We start from the raw sequence: 11822 nt of genomic DNA, 5'->3' as shown, positions 1-11822 counted from the left end.
CTAACATTGGACACGCCCATCCCCTCTAACATTGGACACGCCCATCCCCTCTAACCCTGCCTCCATGTCAAGGGTACCAAAACTTGGCGGAGAGAAAAGATGACTTGAAGGTGGAATAAAATTGTCATTGCAAGGACAAAAGCCAAGAGCGTAAACAAGTTATTTGACCAAATCAACTTTAAAGATTGGATGCAAACATCAACTGAATGCTTTGAAAATCATTGTCAATGTGTTTGAATTCGACATTTTTTTCCTCCTCATACAATTCACTTTTTTGTTTACATAATTGTGTTTGTTTTTTACATTTCAGTTTCACCATGCATTACTTCACAATTATTTTTTTCATTTCCGTTCTTTTTCTTTTTGGGTCAATTCTTTTGAACTCAAATTGGCTCCAAGGCTTCTCCCCTGTGTGCACTCTGATGTAGCGTTAGATTGCTTGATGTGGTGAAGCATTTCCCGCAGTCAGAGCAGCAGTAAGGCTTCTCTCCAGAATGTTTCCGCAGGTGTCTTTCAAGATATGATGGGAATGGGAAACTCTTCCCACAGTCAGAGCAGGAGTAAGGCTTCTCCCCTGTGTGAGTTCTCCGATGAGAGGTTAGATGACTTGATGTTGTGAAGCATTTCCCACAGTCAGAACAGGAGTACGGTTTCTCTCCAGAATGTTTACGCAGGTGTATTTCAAGATATGATGGGAATGGGAAACTCTTCTCACAGTGAGGACAGTGGTGAGGCTTCTCTCCAGTGTGCGTTCGATGGTGCACGTTCAAGCCACTCAGTTGGGAGAAACTCATCCCACAGTCAGAACAGGAATAAGGCTTCTCTCCAGAATGTTTACGCACGTGTCTTTCAAGATATGAAAGGAATGGGAAACTCTTCTCACAGTGAGGACAGCGGTGAGGCTTCTTCACTTTGCTCACTTTCCGACGTTGCTTGACTGAAGCAGGAAATGTCTCAACTTGGTCAGAGGAGTTAGGGGTCTCTCCTGTGTAAAATGACAGCAGAACAACAGATGAACAGGTGTAACACAATCATTGCATGAAATTATAATAAAAGACGTGAAAAATTAAGCAGTACTGAAAAGGGATATAGACAACTCTGCTTTAAATGGGAGGTTTCTCTGCTTGAAGTGTATGGAGATCCATGACGGGGCTACCTTTTTATTTGATTCTACCTAGGTTTATTTTACCTTAATTTAATTGTATTCTATTTACAATGAGTTCTACTACCACTGGTGAGCACCTACATTTTTAAAATCTTTTTAAAATGAATACTCTGACATTCATATTTTTTTTTTTTTACATATAACCTGATTTTTACCAGGATCAACAGATTCACCAATGTCTTCCTTCTCCTCTCTGTTAATGATGACATTCAGCCCCAGTGTTTGACTTCTGTCTGCCACCTTTTCTGAGGCCACCTCTGGACTTTCTCCTGTGTGAACGAGAACAGACGAACATGTCAAAAGCTTGCAATATACATACCATCAAAACTATAGTATTGAAAGTAGTCAACTTGCAGGGGATAAATGTATTACTAAAACCATGTCAGTGGCACGCAAACAACTAAATAACCCAAGTATGTCTTTTAATCTGCCGTGCTCAAGCCACAACAGCAAATGAAAAATAGGATAGTGTCTTAAAAAAATTATAACGTAATCGATCTGTCTGGCTAAAAAGGTAAGTATGAAAACCAGCAGACACCGTTGCCCTCGGACGAGAAAACCTGCTCTTCCTTACCTGGGTAATCATCACATTCCCTTCCTTACCTGGGTAATCATCACATTCCCTTCCTTACCTGGATAATCATCACATTCCCTTCCTTACCTGGGTAATCATCACATTCCCTTCCTTACCTGGGTAATCATCACATTCCCTTCCTTACCTGGATAATCATCACATTCCCAAATCTTCACCTCCTCCTCTTTATCTTTCGTGATGACATTGAGCAGGAGTGTTTGACTGCTGTCTTTCACTGACGCCATCTCTCCTGTGATGCACAAAACCTGTAAAATAACATTTAAAAAAAGTCTGTATGAAATGCAGGACTGTTACATCATTTGATGGCTTGCTAGCTAGTTGCCCCCCTCCCCCAAACATGTGTAAAAATTGTCCCTTCCTGTATTATACTGATGCTAAAATGTTCATTCTCTTCTACTGAGCCGTTTACTTTATGGTCGTACTCTTATCTTATTATTATTTCTTTGTTGTTACATTGTCCAGAAGGAACCTACAAGTAAGCAAGCACATCTTAGATGGTGTATACCATGTGTATCCTATACATACTAGCAATAATTTATTTATTTTTTTACTAATCTGCAATCACACGTCCCTTGCTTAAAAAAATAAAAATAAAAAATCCTTTCTTTTCCGATGTATTCAATTATTGCCACGGAAAGTCAGTTCCCTTTCCCTGGCCTAAAGTCTAAAATTGTAAGGTACATGTAGCTGGCTAACGTTAGCTTAATGGGGTCTGGGTTTTTATCTAGCCCTGTAATGGACTGAAGGAGCCTAACTGGACTCTTTAAGCTGAATGCTTCCCAGGTGAAACAATTGGCACATATATTACTACAACATTTGGTGATGTTTTTGTTCGTTTTGGTCTTCGGCTGTTCGTGCCGACACACATTGTTGTTGTTGTTGTTGAGGCAAGTCAAAGGTCAGTAGCTGAAGGATACACCCCTTTGTCAGTGATTGGTCAACAGTACTACTCCTAGTAGGAGTGGGAAAATTAAGTGTTGGTTGTCATTCAAAGGAGAGAAGACTAGTTTCCATGCAATTTTTTTTCACTTGAGAAATACTGCACCAAACATGTTAGGTAGATGTAAAATTGTGCCACTAATACCTCTTCGGCAAAACCGTCAAAATTAATGACAGATTCCATGATTTATCAATGATTAATTCCGACTATTTTGAGGAAGTGTTTCTGGCTATGCTGTTGCTACGGTGGCTCAACAGGGACAAACCGTAATATTGCTGCTTTTTTCCCCTCCAAGTTTTTCAAGCGAAGGTCATTAGGGAGTATGCGAGCAGACGGTCGCTTCTCTTAGCCGAGTTCTGCTAGGAGCAAACTGAACCTGTATGCGAACACCTTCATAGTCCAATGACCTTACATGCTCTCCTTAGAGGCGAAACGGCACTGGCACTACTCCATCTAAACTTGAATAAATTCCCATTTGCGGTACGGTTTTAGAAACACAAGGCCCTCTACTTTCCTATCACATCAAAAATAATTTCACAAATGCAAAATATACACTTACTTACTGTATCTGTTTTAAAACAGTGGCAGCAGACAGTATTATTATTTGATTTGATTTAAGTCTACATGAGTTTAATGGATAAGAGCAGGAATATTTTTATTTGTCAAAAAGGCAGTAAACCCATCAGTCACCATGTCACCAGAATTAGACCATTGACGTTTATTGGAAAGGAGCATCAAGCTCATCACCGTGCACTTTCACCACCCTGTGAAATTCATTATAATGTATTTAATCTGTGGTTTAATAAACTACATGGTCTGCTGATCCATAGTGGCAGAACCACACGGCATCACGTGTGAATCACAAATCCACTTCGATATGATAGTTTCCCCACAAGCTATTTCTCACATAATTACATTTTACTGACACAAAAAATATCCCACCATGTCAAACGAACAAATTGATCTATTGCCACAGCTGTAGGGTTTGTGATTTTTTCTTTTTATACAGTACGACTTCACAATAAATAAATAAAAACAGTGGATGGAAATGTGGTTTACTGAGAAGATACTATCGTCAATAGGTTGCTAAAGGTAGCTAGGCCATGCCTGGCCATTTGCCTTACAACAGACCCCTTCGACTAATGGGGGGGATTCTTACCTGAAGCCTTGTTTTGGTAGCTAAAGCGAAATCATACATTTATTTTTTTTGTGAAGTTATTTGTTCATTGTTTGACGAGTAGTGTTATTTATGCCTTGACATCGCCTTCCCCACACCAAAAAAATAAAGATCCCCAAAACAAACGCAATGTCAATTTCCGCATTTTCTCCTTCGACAGACTAGGCCTGTTGTCAAGCTACACAGATGTAGACTTACGCCACCTGTTGTACGGGAGTGGGAATCACAGGCGTGATATAATCATTACGCAATGTTGGATTCTGCTCATTGGCAAACCGAACAACAACACACACACACCAGAAGAGGTTATATAAATGGAACGGGGTCAAACGTGGTTTCAATATGTTTGATGTGTTTTATGATACCGTTCCATCTATTCCATTCCAGCCAATACAAAGAGGACGTCCTCCTATAGCTCCTCCCACCAGCCTCCACTGACACACACACACACACACAAAATAGCCCTAGTTTAGCCTTTCTGGGGCCTGTTGCACAAAACTAGGATAAGGGATTAAGCCAGGATATCTTGGTGATCCTGGCTCAATTGATCCGTAATCCGGTTGCACTAAAGATGGATAGGGGGCAGGAGGATATGTTATGGTATAAATTACCATGGAGATTTATTCTGTGGAGCTAGCCTGCTCCAGACCAGGCTAAATTCCAGGATCTATTTAATCTCATCCCTAATGTCAGTCAGCAGTCACCACAAATGGAAACCAATAGTTATTTCACTGCTCACTATACATTGTTATCACATATAACTAGACCCACTGTTATTATTTAAACGTTTGTGATCATTAATTTCAATGATTTTGGATAAAAAAATGATTTTTAGATGTTGCTATCATTAGATAATTTACAGTTTCCCATAGACTATAAGACTATATATAAAATGATAGAATATTAGGGCCACAGAGGGGAAAAAACACAAGTCATAATATTGTAACCAGTTGTTTTAAAGGAGGACAGTTGTTAAAATGACAGATGTGGGGCATTTCGTGAAATTGTACTTCAGTATGGTTTCATAAACAAAGACATGCTGATGTGCCAGAATATTAAGTATCACATTGTCATAAGTATCAAAACTGTAAAAACAATATGTAGCTTTTCTGCAGAAAGAACCAGCCTCATAAATTTATGACTTTATCCTTTTTCTTCAGTGTGGCCCTAGTACTCTGTCATATAAACAAATACACATTCCATAGGAATATAAAAACACAATGTGTAACATTATGTTCCTTTATTGAATAAGGACAAAACAAAGCAGGTAAACCATCAGCTCCTTTCGAAACTGAAGTCAGTGACTCTACAAGATGGAAAGCACAGAATCCAAGCATATTATACAAAATGATACATACACATTCAAAGGTCTGTATATAACACACCCTGCATGTCTGCACACTAAAATAAATGCAGGACAAATCCATACACATCAACTGAACAGACAAATGAATGGATGCAGTAGCCTCCCTGCAGCCTTGTATTACACACAGTATACCGCACAAACATCATAAGAGGCCAAATTCGTCAAAAACGAACCCAAAAAACCCAAATTCCTCTGCCACCGCAGGACATATTTAACCAAAATTGAAAGCACACATACTAACTAAAATAATTCAACACATATTGGTCCCTCAGCAGCCGACCACTGTCGTCATCAGGGAAGATTGCCGGATTGTCCCAGTCCATGGCTGGTGGCACTCTGGGGGCCCTCTCCTTCCTCAGGCAGGCCACATTGTGGAGGACAGCACAAGCCACAGTAATATCACATGCCCTAACAGGGCTGACCCTTAATTTGTGAAGGCAGTGAAAGCGTGCCTTCAGGAGGCCAAAGGTCATTTCAACTCTGGCCCTGGTCCTGGCATGGGCATGGTTGTAGGCCTGCTGTGCTTCCTGGGGGTCTGTGAAAGGTGTCAGGAGAAAAGGCTGGCAGCCATACCCCCTGTCTCCCAGCAACACACCAGAGAATTCACCTGTCAACACAAAATCTCATCATTACTACCTCATAAACACAGTGATATTCTTGACACAGCCATGATGGTTATAAATAGGGGTTGTGTGGCTTACCTTGTGATAGGCACTGATAGATTTCAGAGGCCCGAAAGATTCTGGAGTCATGGACTGAGCCAGGCCATTTTGCCACAACATTGCTGATCACACAGTCAGCATTGCAGACCATCTGAAATCATAAGATGAGGAATATTACACCAATCAATGCACATCACTGGCAATGCAGAGTGTTCGTCAATGGACAATATCAAAAAGTTATGTTCACCTGAACATTAATGCTGTGAAAGGATTTCCTATTCACAAAATCGGCCTCATGGGCACCTGAGGGGCTTTTATCCTTATGTGTGTGCAGTCCACTGCACCAATGACATTGGGGAAACCTGTCACACAAAGTAATGAGTATCCTACTATGTGTTAACAGTTGTCCTGTAATTTGTAGATCCTCTTACCTGCAATCCTATAGAACTCCTCTTTGATGTCACAGAGTCTTCTGTGGCCAGGGAAGGAGATGAAGACATCTGCTAATGCTTTGATAGCCAGACACACACTCCTTATTGTGCGGCAAATTGTGGCCTTGTTCAGCTGTTCTGCATCCCCCACTGAGTACAGGAAGGCTCCACTAGCAAAAAGCGCAAGGCCACACAAACCATTTGCTCCACACTCAGTGCATGGCTCCGTGCAGTGCGGTGCTTAATCCTGGGACCCAGTAGTCTGCATAGATACCTGATGCCATCTGCAGAAAACCTGTATCTTTCATATAGATGGTCATCAGGGAAGGCCAGTGGGTCCAACCGGTCCCTGAAGACCCTTTCTCGCCTGAAGGCTCTCCTCAGCACAAGTGCTTCTTCATCCACCACATCTCGCACGAATGGGCATGCCATTGTCAGAGCAGAAAGGAACACACAATTTTGGGCCTTCATATAGGCTAGTGGCCACACCTGGTGCTGGGGGTGGGCAAAAGAGGGCGATGCCTTATAACGATGACTTGGTTGTACTGATTGCTGGGAAAATAAAAAAAAACCTTAGAAAGATGCCACCGTCCTGTGTGCTCACAATAAGAGCTCATATGTCATGGCTCACTTGACTTTACGAGAATATACCTAATTTTTATTTTGAGCTGTGTCATCTTCTTGGAGCTGGGGGAGGAAAGAAAAATAATGATTAATACATTTGTGTTACAGTTAGCATACAGTGTACATTGAAGGCATATCTCACCTCCCTCTCAAGTTTTTTTATTTCAAGGTCCAGTTTCCTAATTGTCCTCTTTTTTATTTCGAACTCCAGTGCAAGATTTTCCATCTTTTTCTTCTTGTACTGAATGTCTATGTCTGCCAGTTCTATTTGGCGCCGGAGGTGGTTGCCATACAACTTTCTGATAGCTTGTGAGCTCTGTGAACACAATACAATTAGCGCAGCTGGAATTTGGCAGGATGTGGTGTCCTTTTATTAATACGCACTATGTTGCCAGGCTGGTTTTCCCACTGTATAGCATCTGGGTCCTGTAAAAGAAATTAGATTTTTTGATTTTGATGAGGACTCCTCACCATTGTAGAGTAAATAGTACTTTCACAGTCTTAACATGATACCTCATGCCTTCTGGAATCCAGAGAGATGGTCTCCTCCTCATCATCGTCTCCATCATGTGCTGTTGCTGCTGCACTGGGGCCTTCACCCTATCACATTTAATCGGATTCATATTGAAGCTAGTAGACAAGACATGCCAGGCCTACAGTATGCCTTTGATGGAGTACTCACTGGATCAGCATCGTCTGGTGCTTGTGCTGGTGGCTCTAACAGGAACACAGTGCTGCCAGACACTGCAAGGCAATAGGTAAACCAAAGTCAGACAGTCCAAATTGATTCAATATGAATGTGGTTGTATCCCATGTAGAGATGGAAGGACATACCTTGAATGAAGCGGGTGGCATCTTGGGAGGAACCTATGCTCGTCTCTTTCCCCCAGGGATCCCCTCTAAGACGGGCCTGCCTTTATTTAGCTCCAAGGCCATGTCCTCTGCTGGGGTAAGGTCAGCCTTTGGTGACCCACCACCCGTGCCTTGTCTGTGGGTATTCTTTTTCACTGCTAAAACAGTACAGACAATGTGTGAGCAGGCACCTTCTGGGTACAATATATGCTTGTGCTTTGTTAAATATTAGTCAGGGACCATACCATTCTGCAGAATGTTCTTGTATTTGATTTTGACCTGCTGCCATGTCCGTTTTGGCCCGTTCATGTTTAATCTACACACACACACACACACACACACACACACACACACACACACACACACACACATTTAATGGAGTCACACTGCAAAAATTACTTGGTATTTTTGTCTTGTTTTCAGTAAAAATATCAAAAAATTTATCATAGCTTTATACAGTGTGATGGAGTTACTTTACACAATTTCACTCATATCTGCAGTGCATTTCAATAAAAAATTTAACCGTTTCATAATTACAGTACAACTGCATTTTTGGAGATGTGAATTAAATATTTGAATTGTAATTGTGATGTTTCAGCGGAGCGGTGAGTGTGTAATTGTGCACTACTTACGCATTCAGGCGGTCTGCAATACTTTGCCACGCTTTTTCTCTTTGCTTTATCACTGTGGCGGTGTTGCCTTTCTTCTTAATTATATCTTTTACCTCCTCGTATGCCTCCATGAGGATTTGTGCTTCCGACGGGGAAAAGTACGCGGCTCTAGTTGCCATGGTAAATCAGTTAATCTGTGATCTGTGGCGGGGTCTATTTGAGTGAGCCGTGAGCGCGCACCTATCCAGGATTGGTTTCACCTGGCTTAATGAATCCGTGTCTGCTCATCCTGGCTTGGTCTTTGTGCAACCAATTAAGCCTGGACGCACATGTTTTGGCTTCATTGAGCTCAGCTGAGTCATTTATCCCGGATGTCTTAATTCTACTTTTGTGCAACAGGCCCGTCGTTCTGCCCCTGAACAGGTCATCATTGAAAATAAGAGTTTGTAACTGACTTGCCTGGTTAAAATGAAGGTTAAAATAAATCACACGCAGCCTTTTACCTGTAACAACACAATTGGATGGAAACACGTCTCTGGAGTGAAAAATGAGCACATCGTTTTGGGGATTTTAGAATATTCGCTTGAAAATCTGTCTCCAATTGGATGGAAACCTAGCTACAGTTCTGTGAATATTGTTAAACCGATCCAATCCTGCTTGATTTAAGAGATGAACTCATCTTCTAGATTGTTCTACCTAGATTGTTCTACCATTGTACCACAGATAATTCACTGCGTGTATGTGAACCATCCGGTTGGCATATTTGGTAGTGAGAGGAAGCCCGGTGGCCATCAGTGGGAGAAGATGGAACGAGATGGATTCTGACCAATATTCAGCTCAATTTCTCATCAATGAAACATTTGATCTCCATACAATTTTCTGTTTCCAAAACTAAAATCTGTAACAGAGTGTGTTATGGGTGTAAGATGGCACAGTGATGCTATCTGTTGGTAAATGTTCATTACTGCAACTCTTGTGTTTTACCGGGGTGCTTGAGATACCCGGATGTGTTGTGATGTACTGAACAAGACTGGTTACTCGTATCAATGTCTCTGTCTCATCATTTAACATTCAAACATGGTGTCAGAGTCGGATAACTAACCATGCTTTCTGCAAATTAGAGTCACCTGCTCTGGTTTACAAACAAATGCTTATTTGTGTAAAATTTCGCCCGGAATTGGCCTTAGCTAGAGTGAGTTTGCTAGTTAGCTTCAGTGTTGTTCGCACCAGTTAGACATGGCAGCGAACACACACTCTGACGTTTCCAAAACTGCAAAGATATTGCCTGTGAGTGCCACAGAAGTGATGTTACAGGCGAAACCCAGATAAAAATCCAACCAGGAAGTGCCGCATTTTTTGAAACCGCCTCATGCCAATGACTCCTTATATGGCTGTGAATGAGCTACGAATGAGCTTACGTTTTCCACGTATTCCCCAAGGTGTCTACAGCATTGTGACGTCTTTTTAGGCATTTCCATTGGAGAATGGCTGTAAGAAACCATATATAGCATGTGGTCACATGGTGTCTCCCGCAGAAAATCTTGCGTAAAATACTGAGGTCGCCATTTTTCCAATTGCTTCTTATGAGAAACCAATTGCCTCGACGGATATATTATCGAATATATATGTTAAAAATACCTTGAGGATGGATCCTAAACAACGTTTGCCGTGTTTCTGTCGATATTATGGAACAAAATTTTGAAAAAAGTTTGCCGTTATAGTTGCAGCATTTTCCGGTTGATGAGGAAGAAACGGGAGCTACAGAAATAATCTTTTGGGAAAAAAGGAACATTTGCTATCTAACTGGGAGTCTCCTGAGTGAAAGCATCTGAAGTTCTTCAAAGGTAAATGATTTAATTTGATTTCTTTTCTTATTTTTGTGAAAATGTTGCCTGCTGCCAGCAGAGCCTAGCATAGCATTATGCCATGCTAAACTTACACAAATGCTTGTCTAGCGTTGGCTGTAACGCATATTTTGAAAATCTGAGATGACAGTGTTGTTAACAAAAGGCTAAGCTTGTGTTTGAATATATTTCATTCATTTCATTTGTGATTTTCATGAATAGGAAACGTTTCTAGGGGTATTTATTGTCCGCTGCATTATGCTAATGCATTTGAGGCTATGATTACGCTCCCGGATACGGGTTTGCTCGCCGCAAGAGGTTTTTTAAGAAGTACACCATGCTCAACCATACGATCAACAAGACACTCTTCTTTAAGAAGTACACCATGCTCAACCATACGATCAACAAGGGGCTCTTCTTTAAGAAGTACACCATGCTCAACCATACGATCTACAAGACACTCTTCTTTAAGAAGTACACCATGCTCAACCATACGATCAACCAGACACTCTTCTTTAAGAAGTACACCATGCTCAACCATACGATCAACCAGACTCTCTTCTTTAAGAAGTACACCATGCTCAACCATACGATCAGCAAGACACTCTTCTTTAAGAAGTACACCATGCTCAACCATACGATCTACAAGACACTCTTCTTTAAGAAGTACACCATGCTCAACCATACGATCTACAAGACGCTCTTCTTTAAGAAGTACACCATGCTCAACCATACGATCTACAAGACACTCTTCTTTAAGAAGTACGCCATGCTCAACCATACGATCAACTAGACACTCTTCTTTAAGAAGTACACCATGCTCAACCATCCGATCTACAAGACACTCTTCTTTAAGAAGTACGCCATGCTCAACCATACGATCTACAAGACACTCTTCTTTAAGAAGTACACCATGCTCAACCATACGATCTACAAGACACTCTTCTTTAAGAAGTACACCATGCTCAACCATACGATCTACAAGACACTCTTCTTTAAGAAGTACACCATGCTCAACCATACGATCTACAAGGGGCTCTTCTTTAAGAAGTACGCCATGCTCAACCATACGATCAACCAGACACTCTTCTTTAAGAAGTACGCCATGCTCAACCATACGATCAGCAAGGGGCTCTTCTTTAAGAAGTACACCATGCTCAACCATACGATCTACAAGGGGCTCTTCTTTAAGCAAAAAAAAAAGAAGTACGCCACAGCTTTATTCATCCGTGACGCATAAGCAACATTCTCATATCCCACCTTCTCTCCTACGGCGACCAGAAACTCCTCCACAGTGACAGTAGCTTCAGTAACACACCTAAAGCCGTGCCGAAGTGACAGGGACGGCATCCCCATGTGGGTCGCCACCCCGGCCAAAGCCAATTTCAACACGAAAAACAATGTACTTAATTCTACCACAACAACTACATAAAAATACTGATAACCTCAATGATGCATAGGAAGAGAATAAAGACACCACCAAGAAAAATAAATGTAAAAGAAAAAGCAGGATATGTAACTCTACACAACACTCACTCATACAATTCCCAGCATG

The 11822-nt window shown here is 41.3% G+C and overlaps 1 protein-coding gene across 1 annotated transcript; it reads right to left on the bottom strand.

Moving 5' to 3' along the window:
- Nucleotides 1-360: 360 nt before the first annotated feature.
- LOC112246603 (zinc finger protein 525) lies at nucleotides 361-4035 on the bottom strand. The gene is made up of 4 exons (XM_042330274.1): nucleotides 3860-4035; nucleotides 1885-2005; nucleotides 1321-1434; nucleotides 361-985 (listed from the first exon to the last, which is right to left on the bottom strand). The coding sequence occupies exons 1-4, from the start codon at nucleotides 3896-3898 to the stop codon at nucleotides 384-386; spliced, it is 876 nt and encodes a 291-aa protein (XP_042186208.1). The 5' UTR covers nucleotides 3899-4035; the 3' UTR covers nucleotides 361-383.
- Between the last annotated feature and the right edge of the window lie 7787 nt (nucleotides 4036-11822).

Source organism: Oncorhynchus tshawytscha, linkage group LG11, assembly GCF_018296145.1.
Source record: "Oncorhynchus tshawytscha isolate Ot180627B linkage group LG11, Otsh_v2.0, whole genome shotgun sequence".
NCBI lineage: Eukaryota > Metazoa > Chordata > Actinopteri > Salmoniformes > Salmonidae > Oncorhynchus > Oncorhynchus tshawytscha.
Note: the sequence above shows the minus strand (reverse complement) of the source record. Positions and strands in the feature narration are given on the sequence as shown.